Raw genomic sequence first — 16,175 nt, 5'->3', positions numbered from 1 at the left:
AATTTAAGATTCTAATTATATAAAAATGAGTTAAATTTAATTCAACTATATTCTTAAGGTTTAATTATTTTATTGGTCTTTATAATTTTATCAAATTTATAATTAGGTTTATATATTTTTTTTCTTTTAATTGGGTTTCTATATTGTTTTTAATTTTATAATTTGGTCATTTTTCACCAAAGATAGAGAAACTCGAAACCTCTTAAATGAGTATGGAGACTATGTCATTTGAGTTATAACTTATTGGTAAAGACCAACATAATAATTAAACCTATTTTTAATACATTTATTGTAATCTAGATAAAATTATGCAAATGATTATAATTTAAACAATATTTTTTTCAAATTAAATAAAGGCTGCATTTACAAAAGAATTAAAAGAAAAATTGTTCACAATTATTATTATTGATTGATTAATTAATTAATTAAATAGAATTTGTTTACGATTAACCAATAACAATAACAATAATGACTACCACAGCAACAACAATTATAGTGACAATTATAATAGCAATAGATAGTGGCAATGATAGAATAATAATAATGATGATTATGATGATGAAAATTATAAATAAATAAATAAAAAGATAGATAAATAAATGGAAAAAAATTAATTTATAAAAAAAAATTAGTTCGACAAATGGCTTTTATATTCTCAAATTTAATAAATAAGCCAAAACTAATGTATTTTTTTATACGATATTATATGGAGAAATAGAAAGAATTAGATAAAAATCAAAAAAATTATAATAAAGATTCTTAAAATTAGGATGAAGAAAAAATTAAAGTTTTTAATTATTTAATTAAGTTATAGAATCAATATTAATCTTATAATTTTTTAAAAATAAAAAAAATTAAGTGTTAATGCATTTACACGTGTCTTTTAATTGAATCTCCTTTCCTCTACTAGGTATTGCTAACCCTCTGACATATCACATATCCCTTTAACTTAGACCCAAAATAAGATAAATAAATAAAGAAGAGCAGCAGCCTTCAAAGCCAAAACATTTAGCGGCTTATTTTCGTCTTTTTCATCAATAAGATGAACATTTTAGGAATTTAATTCCTCACTAAATAATAAGAAAAGTGTTAGGAGTCGATAAGTTTTGTGATTTGTAGTCATCAATTAGTTATCATTAGTGTTTTTTATGGTGTGAGATTTCATCCAATAGTGTGAAATTACTCACTTTTTTTTTATAGTTAAGTGTTGGCCAAATTTTAATAAAAATTGTCCCTAGACTTTTTCATAAAGAAAATAACATGGGCATGGGCAGCTGATTCGTACATGACATACCATATTCTATTAAAGTAGCGTGGAAACTGATAATTTTCCATTTAATCACCCCCATTGAATTGACATATATAAACTTGTTTGTGTTATGCAGATTATTTTGACTTATCTAATTGAGTTTTCTAAATCATATACCATTCTTTTCCTTAAAAGCGTATTATTATACAGTGATAATATAGCCTTAGACATACACATACCAGTGCTAATACAGTATGCAAAATTTATAATTGATCATTCCTATTCATCATCCTTTGTGTAAGACATACTGAAGCTAATATAGTACGCAAAGTCAACTGCTGCTCTAACCTCTAACTGATAATAATTGATTATCATTCACAGCATAATGTATATTGAAGCATGTATAATCTGCAAAATTTTCATTGAAGGTGCATTATTTATAGTTTTTGGTATATAATATGTTTTCTACTTTGTAATTGGTTATATATATTGTATGTGTCTTTTGCAGTTTTGCGAGCAAGGACAGATTAAGAGTTAGAATCACAGACTCCACTCACCAAAGATGGGAAGTTTCAGAAGAAGTGATTCCAAGAAGCTCCCATTTCCCTCTTCTCCCCTTTCTCATCAACAAACAATTCCCTTCTTCCAACCATACCTGCAATCCAAAACAAGAACCAAACTTTTCTATCACAACACCAAACTCAGACCTCATATTCAGCCTCCACAACACCACCCCATTTGGCTTCACTATCTTGCGCAAGTCCTCCAATGATGTCCTTTTTTTTGACGCTTCACCGGACCCTTCCAACTCTTCATTTATGGCCTTGGTGAACACACCAAGAGCTCCTTTAAGTTGCAGCCACACCAGACACTCACCATGTGGAATTCAGATACTTTTAGTGCTAATCTTGACTTGAACCTTTATGGCTCTCACCCTTTTTACATGGATGTAAGGAAAGGATCTAAAGATGGAAGTGTGAAGGATGGAAGCACACATGGGGTGTTGCTGCTAAATAGCAATGGGATGGATGTTGTGTATGGTGGTGACCGGATAACTTATAAGGTGATTGGTGGGGTGCTTGATCTTTACTTTTTTGCCGGATCGTCACCGGAGTTGGTTATGGAGCAATACACTGAACTCATTGGAAGGCCTACTCCTATGCCTTATTGGTCTTTTGGTAAGTCTTATCTATACTCCTTTAACTTTATCAGTATTACAAGATTTTAACTGAAAATTGTTCTCACATAGTGGTTTCTAGATTCAAAGTATTCTGTTTTATAATAGAAGTAAATATAACATGTGATAACTATAAATCACTCTGCTTTTTCCCGTTTTGATATATCTTGCTCCCATGCTAATCCATAAAGTTATCATTTCTTTTGTGAAAGGTTTTCACCAGTGTAGCTATGGCTACAAGAGTGTAAATGATCTTGAGGGTGTGGTTGCTGACTACACAAAGGCACACATACCCCTTGAAGTTATGTGGACAGATATTGATTACATGGATGCATATAAAGATTTCACCCTTGATCCTATCAACTTTCCCCTGGATAAGATGAAAACATTTGTTGATACCCTTCACCGGAATGGACAGAAATATGTACTCATATTGGATCCTGGTACCTAATTCCAATACCATGCATTTTCTCCCAACCAAAAAACACTCTCCACCTAATTTTTAGGGAAACTACACTAATATCCCTTTTTTTAGCTTATATGACACATGACATCCTCTTAATTTGCCATGTTTATATAGAGAAATGGAGTCAATTACCTTGGTCAACTTTTTCCAGGACAAGTTTACTTCCCAGATTTTTTAAATCCAAGAAGCCAAGAATTCTGGGGGAGAGAGATCAAACTATTTAGGGAACTTCTCCCATTTGATGGTCTCTGGGTTGACACGAATGAGATATCTAATTTCATCACTTCTCCTCCTAATCCATCTTCTAGTCTTGACAACCCTCCCTACAAAATTAACAATTCTGGAGCCCTACAACCAATCAATACGAAAACGGTACCAGCAACATCCTTACATTATGGAAATATCACTGAGTATGATGCTCACAATTTATATCGACTACTAGAATCCAAAGCTACCAACAAAGCTTTAAAAGATGTAATTGGTAAAAGGCCTTTTATTCTTAGTAGATCAACTTTTGTAAGTTCTGGTAAGTATACAGCACATTGGACTGGAGACAATGCTGCTACTTGGAATGATTTGGCATACTCAATTCCTTCTATATTAAATTCTGGAATATTTGGAATTCCAACGGTTGGAGCAGATATATGTGGTTTCTTAGGAAATACAACTGAAGAACTCTGCAGGCGATGGATCCAGGTAACAATTGATCCTAAGATATGGGATAATTTCTTTGTGAAAAACTCAAAACTGGAAGGTTTACTATACATATACATATCTAATTCCTTTTATTTACCTCATGTAGTTGGGAGCATTTTACCCCTTTGCTAGAGACCATTCAGTAATATATTCCATCAGGCAAGAGCTTTATCTTTGGGATTCAGTTGCTTCATCAGCAAGGAAAGTGCTCGGCCTTCGCTATCGCCTCCTCCCTTATTTCTACACATTGATGTATAAAGCACATACAAAAGGGACACCGATTGCAAGACCCCTTTTCTTTTCATTCCCTGAGGATGTCACAACATATGATATAAGTTCACAGTTCCTACTTGGCAAAGGAGTTTTGGTGTCACCAGTGCTACAATCTGGAGCTGTCACTGTTAATGCATACTTCCCTGCAGGGAACTGGTTTGATCTCTTCAATGTCTCAAATTCAGTGAGTGCTGAGTCAGGAAAGTATGTTACTCTTGATGCTCCACCTGATCACATCAATGTGCATGTTAGTGAAGGTAACATCTTGGCCATCCAAGGAGAAGCAATGACAACAGACGCGGCCCGAAAGACTGCATTTCATCTTGTGGTGGTTGTTAGTAGCAGCAAAAGTAGTTATGGACAAGTTTATTTGGATGATGGAGAAGCACTTGACATGTTAGGAGAGAATGATCAGTGGACATTGGTAAGTTTGTATCGTGCATTACAGAAGAATAGTGTTTTTGTTGCATCTAATGTTACTAATGGAAGATTTGCTCTGAACCAAAGATGAATCATAGAAAAGATCACTTTCTTGGGAATTCCTAAGCATACTGAGTTGAATATTGAGAATGGAACAAGTTCAATGAGAAAGATGGTTACACATGTTGAGAACTTTTCAGAGTTTGTTAGTATAGAAGTTTCAAGATTGTCACAGCCTATTGGAAAGGCATTTAAACTAGAAATTCAAATACAAGGTTGAAGGGTAGCTAAAAGAAGGATTGTCTTTATAGATGCAATTCCTTCTCATGTTTCTCCAGTTAAAATTATTGTGATAATTATTATGACATAAAAATTAAGGATTTTGATCCTCTAAATTTTGGATTTTATTTGAGAGGATAAAGTGTGATTTCTCACAATTTATTTTATAGGTGGGACTAAGAGAAAACATGAGAGAAAAAATATTCAAGGACGAGAGATCACACTTTACCCTCTCAAGTGAAAATCTAAAATTTAGATGATCCAAATTTAAAAATTAAGATGTCATTTTTTATATCTAAAATAAGTGTGACAGAATGCTATAACATGACTATGAAATTAAAATATAAATACATAGATATCTATGTTAATAATAAAGTTTTCATTGCAAGATATAGTTATATATATAAATATTTAGAAGAAACCGAGTTAAAATTGGAACAGAATTCGTTCTAAAAAGCTAAGCTTGTCAACTAATATTGATTCATTTAAAAATCTAAGTCTTAGAAATGATGTCATTATTTTGATATCCATGTAGAGAATAACTTGGATTCGTTTCAAGTTGGAACATGATTTCGAATCTAATATATATATATATATAGTTATATACCCATATGGCCATATATATATATATTAAAAAGAAATCTTTAGCCTTTACAATGATTAGAAAGGTAGACATTTGTTTTTGTTCAGTTACACAGATACATCTAAAACTAAATTATATAAGCATTGCTTTTCCAATATTCGAAACATCATCGTGCAATTGGTATACTTAAACAATTCATATATTTAAAATGTCTTTACCTTTCTAAAAAACTAATGAAAGAGACTAAAACAAAAAACTTCTAAATTTTATTAGACTAATTTTTTTTTACAGAAATAAAAAAAGGGCATTTCACAAGTAACAAAAACTTAATTAAGCCTACAATAATTGAAAATGAATTGAGCATAACGGCATACCTTAGCTTTCTAATTTCTATCTTCAACATTCAAGACTAAGAAGCATAATATGGGTGCGGTTTTGAGGAGTGAAACCAGAACCACTATGTTTCCACCACCAATAACAAGCTTCTTCTATATGTGTATTTGCCTAATCTTTTGCCATTTTGTTACATATTCATCATCATCAGAAGAAATAGAAGTAGTTGGTTATGGTTACACCATCTCAAATGTGAACAATGAAGATCTTTTAGGAACTTCATTGAGTGCTAACCTTAACCTCATCAAGTCTTCCTCCATTTATGGGCCTGACATCCCACACCTCAACCTTGTTGCCAGGTAAGAAATGTTGTAGTCACTTACTTTGCATTGTGTATCAAACCGGCTTACATTCTCATCCCCATTGGATCAGGTGTAAACCGGTCTGATATACAATGCAAAGCGAGTACAACTATCATTGTTCTAAAGCTAACATGGAATACATATTTCTAAATTTTGCAGTTTAGAAACCAAGGACAGGCTAAGAGTAAGAATCACAGATTCCATTCACCAAAGATGGGAAATTCCAGAAGAAGTGATTCCTAGAAGTTCTCAATACTCTTCTCATTCTCTCAATAGCTATGATCTAAATCAAGAACCAAAACTATCTCTAACATCACCAAACTCAGACCTCATATTCAGCCTCCACAACACAATTCCATTCGGCTTCACTATCTCGCGCAAGTCCTCCAATGACATTCTCTTTGATGCTTATGGCCTTGGTGAGCACACCAAGGGCTCCTTCAAGCTGCAGCCAAACCAGACATTAACAATGTGGAATATGGACAATGGTGCCAACCTTGACTTGAACCTTTATGGCTTTCACCCTTTTTACTTGGACATGAGGAAAGGATCTATGGATGGGAGGGTTAAGGCTGGGGCTACACATGGGGTCTTGCTGCTAAATAGCAATGGGATGGATGTTGTGTATGATGGTGACCGCATAACTTATAAAGTGATTGGTGGAGTTTTTGATTTTTACATTTTTGCCGGATCATCGCCGGAACAAGTGATGGAGCAGTACACTGAACTCATTGGAAGGCCTGCTCCAATGCCTTATTGGTCTTTTGGTAAGAAAATCTTAATTAGTACCATGTATTCTTATAGCAAAGTTGATAAATCATCACAATATTTTTTTTGTCCAAGAAAAGTCTGTGGATCCCAACTTTACATGCTAATCCAAAAGAATTCTCTCTTTTGTGAAAGGTTTTCATCAATGTAGATATGGCTATAAGGATGTGAGTGATCTTGAAAATGTGGTTGCCAACTATGCAAAAGCAAATATACCCCTTGAAGTTATGTGGACAGATATTGATTCAATGGATGCATATAAGGATTTCACACTTGATCCTATAAATTTCCCATTGAATAAGATGAGAAAATTTGTTGACACTCTTCATCAAAATGGCCAGAAATATGTTCCCATCTTAGATCCTGGTACCTAATTCCAACACCAAGCAACCTCTTTTAACCAATCCACAAACATATTACAGCAGTTATTGATTTGAAGCTAATTTTTCAAACAGGTATCAGTGTAAATACTTCATATGCAACTTATGTCAGAGGCTTGGAGGCTGATATCTATATAAAGAGAAATGGAGTCAATTACCTTGGTCAAGTTTGGCCTGGACCAGTTTACTTCCCTGATTTCTTGAATCCAAGAAGCCAAAAATTCTGGGGTAATGAAATCAAATTATTTAGGGAGCTTCTCCCATTTGATGGTCTCTGGCTTGATATGAATGAAATAGCTAATTTCAACACTTCTCCTCCTAATCCATCTTCCAATCTTGATAACCCTCCCTACATAATCAATGATTCTGGAACTCAAAAACCAATCAATACCAGAACAATACCAGCAACATCTTCACACTATGGTAATATTACTGAGTATGATACTCATAATTTGTATGGACTCTTACAAAGCAAAGCAACTTACAAGGCTTTAAAGGATATAACTGGTAAAAGGCCATTCATTCTCAGTAGATCAACTTTTGTAAGCTCTGGTAGGTATGCAGCTCACTGGACAGGAGATAACGCCGCGACTTGGAACGATTTGGCATACTCAATCCCTTCTATATTAAATTTTGGAATATTCGGAATTCCAATGGTTGGAGCAGATATATGTGGTTTTGGACCAAACACAACCGAAGAACTTTGCAGGCGTTGGATCCAATTAGGAGCATTTTACCCCTTTGCAAGAGATCATTCAGATAAATCTTCAACCAGGCAAGAGCTTTATCTTTGGGATTCAGTTGCTTCGTCAGCAAGGAAAGTGCTCGGCCTGCGCTATCGCCTCCTCCCTTACCTTTACACACTAATGTATGAATCACACACAAAAGGGACACCAATTGCAAGACCCCTTTTCTTTTCATTCCCTGAGGATGTCACCACATATGACATAAATTCACAGTTTCTACTTGGCAAAGGGGTTTTAGTCTCACCTGTGCTTGAATCTGGAGCTGTAACTGTCAATGCATACTTCCCTGCAGGAAACTGGTTTGATCTCTTCAATGTCTCAAATTCAGTGAGTGCTAAATCAGGAAAGTATGTTACTCTTGATGCTCCATCTGATCACATTAATGTGCATGTTGGTGAAGGTAACATTTTGGTCATGCAAGGAGAAGCAATGACAACTGAAGCCGGCCGGAAGACTGCGTTTCATCTTGTGGTGGTTGTTAGCCGCAGCCAAACTAGCTATGGACAAGTTTATTTGGATGATGGAGAAACACTTGAAATATCAGGAGAGAATGAAGAGTGGACATTGGTCAGATTTTATGCTGTTTTACATAACAATGGTGTTTTTATTACATCTGATATAGTCAATGCAAGATTTGCTCTGGACCAAAGGTTGATCATTGAAAAGATCACATTCTTGGGGATACCAAAGAACAAGAGATTAGGTAAAGTGAATTTGGCAAGTAATGAATTGAATATTGAGAATGGAATTGTGCAGACACATGCTGATAACTTGTCACAGTTTATTAGTATAGAAGTTTCAGCATTGTCACAACTTATTGGAGAGAAATTTGAGCTAGAAATTGAAATGACTATGGTTTAAAAAGCAGGTTTTTACTATGAAAGAATCTATCTTCTTCTTGTTGAAGGGATTTCTTCATAGTTCTGTCTTACAATTAGATGATCTTTCAGCAACTACATTCAAAGCTCTCTCCATATATAATATACTTCTCTGTGAAGTTGTTTAAAAGAGTCAAAGATGTAGCATTTCTTTATTACTTATGGTTGGAAAATTGAGAAATGACTATTTTAAGATAATAAAATTTCAGATTATTTATCAAAGAATATTTTTTGTTGACAGAAATACCTATTTTTTTTAGCAAATGAATCAGAAGTATGGCATGGACTTTTTTTATTTTGGCTAAAAAATTTATATATCGAAGAGTCATGGTCATGGATATGTATATATCATAAAATGGCTCGGGAAGTGTAATCTAGGCGTATATAAAACATGTAATTCAATGGGGGGGCGAAAAGCTCTTTTAGTAGAGATCAAAAGCCTTAATGTATTTAAGCATCTATCTATCTATTTTATCTATATAAAAGTTAATACTAAAATCATGCTATATTTAAGTAATGACATATAAATTTTTTAGAATTTTGCCACGTCAGCATATTAGTATAGATGTAATTCTATTATAAAATCAAATATATTTTTTCTTTCAACCTCAATATCAATTCTTTGTAACTGTTTTCGTAATAATTAACACAAGATAATTCTTGTAATTAAAATTTCTTTTTAATAATATTAAATGTCTTTTTATTTTACAATTCATATTTTGTAACGCTTCTCACAATAATTAACAAGATTTTTTTATGTAAAGTATCACATGTGTTGAATCTTAAATTATACATTAAAATATCTTCAATCTTTCTCAGAGACACATGAAATAAATTGGTTATTCATTAGTTTCTATAATTGCATTTTTTAAAAAAATAATTTATGGGAGATGAGTGTGCTAGAATGTTTCAAAAAATAAAAACCAATAAAAAGTTTATACTATAGTTAAAAGACGTCAAGCTACTCTATATAATACATGATATATATACGTAGATTATACAATCCTATATATACATAATACATGATATATATACGTAGATTATACAATCTTATATATACGTAAATTATATTTTTTAAATATTATTAAAAAATTTTGTATAATAATTAATTTAATAAATAAAAAATATTCAGATATTTTGTTTTTATATATTTTATATTTAATTATTTAAGAATAAAAGATTCTATTGCTATTTAAAGTATTGTGTATTAAAATATTTTTATTTAAAGTGTTTATTTATGTACTATGATATTCTGTATTTATTAAAAACCATCAATACTCTTCTTTTATATTAGCTTTTGATTTTAATCTAATAAAATCTAATGGTCTATATAAATATGGCACATTCAATAAGCACACAAGTGTTGAGCTCATTTTAGACATACCCATTAATTTTTAATTTTAGATTATCACAATTAATTTTATGCCTAATAATCCAGTACTTTTTTGCATGCACTTTAATAGTATTATAAAACACACAAGATAACTTTAGAGATTATACAAATAACTATCTTGCATAAAATCTTGAAATGTTTACGACCTATATTTTCATATAATTAAACTTCTATAATTTCAACAAATATACTTTTCAAAAAATTATTTATCATTTGTATTCATATTTATGTATTTAAAATTTTTTTTATAATATTTATTAATCATTTTTATTTTTTATTTAAATTTGCAGAACATGTGGGTCTCATTCTAGTTATAACATAGAGAGTAATACTTTTGTGCAAAAAAATTTATCAAAATTGTATCCTTTTATATTTATATTTGTCCGTTTAAAAACTAAATTCTATTTTCCTTTTATGTATAATTTCGACACGCTATATTTTTAATGGTTAATTTGAATATTTCAACTTTTTTTCTTTTTCTTTTTCATTTTTTGTTCTAGATTAATTTTAAAATCAATGAAAGTTAATTGAATATAAACAATTTCACTATACTTAAAATGACTATAAATAATAATAATAATCGTATATGCTAATTTTTATTTTCTTTTGCATGAAAATATTAAAATCCTATACTTTAAAATGGAAATAGAAATTTTATATATGTGAGATAACTTATTTCAAAAACAAATTAAAATTCCTTGGAAAAAAAAAAGCCACTAAAATCAGAGGAACAGAAAGTGCAAGCAAGATGATAGACAATGCAAAAGGAAGGTACTTGTACCAATAGAGATCTAACAATTATTGAGAATCCCATGAATAGAAATATTATAAATGATATTTTCAAGAAAAACTGAGAAAGTACAGGGAGTCAATGCCCTAAGCATACAATATGTACAATGAACATTTAAGAAGTATTAGAGATATGACCATTAGTGTTACATTGTCCTATCAAGTTACATTTTTAAGATGAGTGGTTTCATGATATAGTATTAGAGTTCTAGATCTAAAAGGTCAAGAGTTCAAACATTGACATCAGCATTCTAGACTTATTTTATTCATTCGATGACTGAACTATTGTCCTTGTACAAAAGAGAAAAGTCCCTCACACTCAACACACTCACTAAGTAGCAGAAGAATGAGTAGTAGGCATGAGAGAAGAGACACTATGCTTCCCTTGTTATTGTTCTTGTGCATCATATTTAGGCATGGAGTTGAAGCTTCCACACTAACAGAAGAAGTAGTTGGATATGGCTACACCATCTCAACTGTGGCCAGTGATCACTTTGGGAAGTCGTTGACTGCCACTCTTAGCCTCATCAAATCTTCTTCTCTCCATGGACCTGACATCCCACAACTCAAACTCTCTGCCAGGTAACAACACCACCACTTTGAATCATTAGTGTGATCTTTTCAGTGATTATTAGAAAATTAAATAATTAAACACTATGATATCTTTACTGTTATAGCACGTCATTATACTAACCTTAGATAGATTAGTTCAGCTTTGCTTCGAATCTTGATACTAATGAATTCTAGGTTATAATTGATTATCAATTCGGTATTCACTATTCACTATCCAATACATACTGAAGTAATAATATTAATACACACAGCAAAATGTGATGCAAAATTTGAAGTTGATATGGCTTGCATCATACACGATTCCTATTCACTGCATCATACAAACTGAAGTGTATATAGCATGAAAATTTTGGTTATTTCTGAATTTTGCAGTTTTGAGAACAAGGATAGGCTAAGAGTAAGAATAACAGACTCTACCCACCAAAGATGGGAGATCCCAGAAGAAGTGATTCCTAGAGGTTCCTATTACCCTCACTGCTCTCTCAGCACCAAACAATTCCCTTCTAAACAAGAAGTAAAACTATCTCTGACAATAGCAAACTCAGACCTCATATTCAGCCTCCACAACACCACCCCATTTGGCTTCACTATCTCGCGCAAGTCCTCCAAGGACATCCTCTTTGATCTTTATGGCCTTGGTGAACACACCAAGAGATCCTTTAAGTTGCAGCCACACCAGACACTCACCATGTGGAATTCAGATACTTTTAGTGCCATTCTTGACTTGAACCTTTATGGTTCTCACCCTTTCTACATGGATGTAAGGAAAGGGTCTAAAGATGGAAGAGTGAAGTCGGGGAGCACACATGGGGTGTTGCTTTTAAATAGCAATGGGATGGATGTTGCATATGGTGGCGACCGTATAACTTACAAGGTGATTGGTGGAGTGTTTGATCTTTACTTTTTTTCTGGATCATCGCCGGAGCTGGTGATGGAGCAGTACACTGAACTCATTGGAAGACCTGCTCCTATGCCTTATTGGTCTTTTGGTAAGACTACTTATATAGCATGATAATCTATTCTGCCTAGTTATAATACATATATAATGATATTGATATTGCTCACATATTTTGATAATGATGATGAACCCTGCTGCTCTATTCAGTTGGACAAATTCATTCACTTCCACATTTCATTAAAGAAACGTTGGGTTACCATGTGGTACTTTATGAATTTTCCTTTCACTTGTTCACAGACATTTAAGTTCTAATCAATGTGTAAAAACTGTTGGTCTTATCTTGCTGATCTATTATTTGTAGCAGTGATTCCTATGCTTATCCACATCTTCATTATTTCTGTTCTGAAAGGTTTTCATCAGTGTAGATGGGGCTACAAGAATGTAAGTGATCTCAAGGGTGTGGTTGCCAACTATGCAAAAGCAAACATACCCCTTGAAGTTATGTGGACAGATATCGATTACATGGATGCATATCAAGATTTCACCCTTGATCCTATCAACTTTCCACTGGATAAGATGAAAACATTTGTGGATACCCTTCACAAAAATGGCCAGAAATATGTGCTTATCTTGGATCCTGGTAACTAATCCAGTAATCCTCATACCATGCCATTTCTTTTGATAATAAAATAACATCCATGCATAAGCATTAGTTATTGATCCAGGCTTTAATTTTGCAAAAAGGTATCCATGTGAATCAAACATATGCAACTTTTGTCAGAGGATTGCAGGATGATATATACATCAAGAGAAATGGAGTCAATTACCTTGGTCAAGTTTGGCCTGGACCAGTTTACTACCCTGATTTCTTGAATCCAAGCAGCCAAAAGTTTTGGGGTACGGAAATCAAATTATTTAGAGAGCTTCTCCCATTTGATGGTATTTGGCTTGACATGAATGAGTTGTCTAATTTCATCACTTCTCCCCCGAATCCATCGTCTAGTCTTGACAACCCTCCCTATAAAATTAATAATTCCGGAGTTATGCAACAGATCAATTACAGAACAGTCCCGGCAACATCTTTACATTTTGGCAATATCACTGAATATGATTCCCATAATTTATATGGACTCTTAGAATCCAAAGCAACCAACAAGGTTTTAAAGGATATAAGTGGCAAAAGGCCATTCATTCTAAGTAGATCAACTTTTGTTAGTTCTGGCAAGTACACAGCTCACTGGACAGGAGATAATGCTGCCACATGGAATAATTTAGCATACTCAATCCCTTCTATTTTAAATTTTGGAATATTTGGAATTCCAATGGTTGGAGCAGATATATGTGGCTTTTCGGGAAATACAACTGAAGAACTTTGTAGGCGCTGGATCCAGGTAAAATTTCATCCTTAAGTATGGTAATTAGTATCGATTATTGATTCTTTTTTCTTCTTTGTGAATGTTGTTTTCATATACTTGTATTAGTTTTGTATGCTTAGGTTACAAAAGTCACATGTAGAAACTAGTATCTTCTTTGTATAGTAGAAAACTTGGAAACTCATAACAAAACGTATAGATATCAAATTATTTTCACTTTCCACAATGCAGCTGGGGGCTTTTTATCCCTTTGCAAGAGATCATTCGGACAACACTTCCAATAGGCAAGAGCTATATCTTTGGGATTCAGTTGCTGAATCGGCTAGGAAAGTGCTCGGCCTGCGCTATCGCCTCCTCCCTTATCTTTACACACTAATGTATGAGGCACACACAAAAGGGACACCAATTGCAAGACCCCTTTTCTTTTCATTTCCTGAGGATGTCACAACATATGATATAAGTTCACAGTTTCTTCTAGGAAAGGGGGTTTTAGTGTCACCTGTACTAAAGCCGGGGGCTATAACGGTTGATGCATACTTCCCAGTAGGAAACTGGTTTGATCTCTTCAATTTCTCGAATTCAGTGAGTGCTGAATCAGGAAAATATGTTACCCTTGATGCTCCATCTGATCACATAAATGTGCATGTTGGTGAAGGTAACATCTTGGCCATGCAAGGAGAGGCATTGACAACAGAAGCCGCCCGGAAGACCCGATTTCATCTTGTGGTGGTTGTTAGTAGCAGCAAAACTAGCTATGGACAAGTTTATTTGGATGATGGGGAGACACTTGACATATCAGGACAGAATGAGCCATGGACATTGGTTAGTTTTTATGGTGCATTGCAGAAAAATAGTGTTTTTGTTGCATCTAATGTCACTAATGGAAGATTTGCCCTGGACCAAAGATGGATCATAGAAAAGGTCACTTTCTTGGGAATACCTAAGCATAAGAGAATAAGTTATATGAATGGAACAGGTTCACTGAAGATGGTTGTCAAGACTCACAATGATGACTCCTCACAGTTTGTTACTATACAAGTTTCAGAATTGTCACTGCTTATTGGAGAGGAATTTAAGCTTGAAATTGAAATATAAGGAACAAGGGAAATTAAAGTTGTTTTTTTCTTTTTATCTACTGAAGGAATGTGTCTTGCTGTAGGTATTCCTCACAAATGTCATGTTTTGTAACAAAAATAAAGAATACTATCAACATGGCTGGGAATCTAAGTACTAAGAAATCATATCTCTATTAATACTGTGGTTGTATAGTGTGATTGATTTGCTGTTTTAAATGATTTTATTGTGGAGCTCATTCTGATTCACCTATCTGTTTCTAAACAAGAATAAAATTTCAAATTATTTATCAAAGATTATTCTGTACCAACAGAAATAACTATATTTTGGGTAATGAATCAACACTTTGGGAGTGTTGGCTGAACTTTTTCCTTTCATCAGCAACTAAATTTTAACATGATAAAAGTCTAATTTTAATATAAAATGATTTTATACTCTTTAAAAGATTATAATAGATTTGTTAATTTGTACACTGGAAAGATTCTAAAATAGCGAAATACACCTCAAAGATTGTTTAGACAGGTCAGAACTGTTCTTTCCTTATTTAGCATTCTATTGGTCTGACATAAAATTGCAATCATACACTTTGTAATCCTCCAAATGTCGATGTATCAGCTTAAAAAATCTAAATTCATTACTGCATATACAACTAAGTATACTTTCGACTTGCTTAAATAAACAATCTTTGGGGTGTATCAAGTTATTTTAAAACCTTTTAGGTGTACTTTAATCACCTTTATACTCTTTTTCGTATATACTTTTGTCTATTTTTACTCTATAATTTTTTTTATAAATAAAACCAAAGGAAGAGACAGACACAAGAAGATAGACTCATAGACGTGCACTAAAAAGATACTTGTACCCATAGAGAATTAACAATCATCGAGAGCCTCATGAATAGAAATCATAGAAATTGTTGTGAAAATAATGGATGTCCATTTGAAATGATTATGACTTGGATAGCAGCACTGAGTGGAATATCACTTTTCGGTGATCACTAGATTTTGATTCGCAAGTGATTTGGTTATGGAACTTTATGTATTGGTGGTAGATGATTGCATTTGATTCTCCAGCCATTATGAATAGCCTTCTAATCTCAACCACCAACACAGTAATAAGCTGCAGAATGTTTTTTCCCATGTTGTTGTGCACATGTTTTTGCCTCATATTTTGGCATGGTGTGTTGAAGGTACTTTCCCATTAAGAGAAGAAGTAGTTGGATATGGCTACACCAGTGAAACACTAACGGCTAACAACCAAGTGAACCAATCAACTGTCTATGATTAGTGAGAATTTCTTGTATAATCTGAAAGCAAATAAGTACTCTGATTCTGGTTAAATTGTATTTGTGGACAAATTTTAGGCTTTCTTTCTGTTTTTTTTTTTTTTTCCAGTAGGACCTCTGTAAAATGCCTTCAGATACTGGTGCTTAGGTATAATGTATGGTTTTGATGTGAAAATTTTT

The 16,175-nt window shown here is 33.1% G+C and overlaps 2 protein-coding genes and 1 pseudogene across 2 annotated transcripts; all 3 read left to right on the top strand.

The window, feature by feature from the left end:
• The window catches only part of LOC107636097, an 8,761-nt pseudogene extending 4,056 nt beyond the window's left edge, over positions 1-4,705 (top strand).
• Positions 5,440-8,835, top strand: LOC107636098 (alpha-glucosidase-like). The gene is made up of 4 exons (XM_016339633.2): positions 5,440-5,835; positions 5,998-6,605; positions 6,742-6,972; positions 7,062-8,835. The coding sequence occupies exons 1-4, from the start codon at positions 5,567-5,569 to the stop codon at positions 8,591-8,593; spliced, it is 2,640 nt and encodes an 879-aa protein (XP_016195119.1). The 5' UTR covers positions 5,440-5,566; the 3' UTR covers positions 8,594-8,835.
• On the top strand, positions 11,035-14,948 carry LOC107638958 (alpha-glucosidase). Its single transcript, XM_016342356.2, has 5 exons — positions 11,035-11,374; positions 11,738-12,354; positions 12,673-12,903; positions 13,008-13,654; positions 13,868-14,948. The coding sequence occupies exons 1-5, from the start codon at positions 11,139-11,141 to the stop codon at positions 14,729-14,731; spliced, it is 2,595 nt and encodes an 864-aa protein (XP_016197842.1). The 5' UTR covers positions 11,035-11,138; the 3' UTR covers positions 14,732-14,948.

This window comes from Arachis ipaensis, chromosome B04, assembly GCF_000816755.2.
Source record: "Arachis ipaensis cultivar K30076 chromosome B04, Araip1.1, whole genome shotgun sequence".
NCBI lineage: Eukaryota > Viridiplantae > Streptophyta > Magnoliopsida > Fabales > Fabaceae > Arachis > Arachis ipaensis.
Note: the sequence above shows the minus strand (reverse complement) of the source record. Positions and strands in the feature narration are given on the sequence as shown.

Coding starts and splice junctions, on each gene's coding strand:
- LOC107636098 (XM_016339633.2), top strand. CDS start 5,567: ATGGGTGCGGTTTTGAGGAGTGAAACCAGAACCACTATGTTTCCACCA. Junction 5,836..5,997: donor CACCTCAACCTTGTTGCCAG/GTAAGAAATGTT, acceptor TAAATTTTGCAG/TTTAGAAACCAAGGACAGGC. Junction 6,973..7,061: donor TGTTCCCATCTTAGATCCTG/GTACCTAATTCC, acceptor TTTTTCAAACAG/GTATCAGTGTAAATACTTCA.
- LOC107638958 (XM_016342356.2), top strand. CDS start 11,139: ATGAGTAGTAGGCATGAGAGAAGAGACACTATGCTTCCCTTGTTATTG. Junction 11,375..11,737: donor CAACTCAAACTCTCTGCCAG/GTAACAACACCA, acceptor TGAATTTTGCAG/TTTTGAGAACAAGGATAGGC. Junction 12,904..13,007: donor TGTGCTTATCTTGGATCCTG/GTAACTAATCCA, acceptor TTTTGCAAAAAG/GTATCCATGTGAATCAAACA.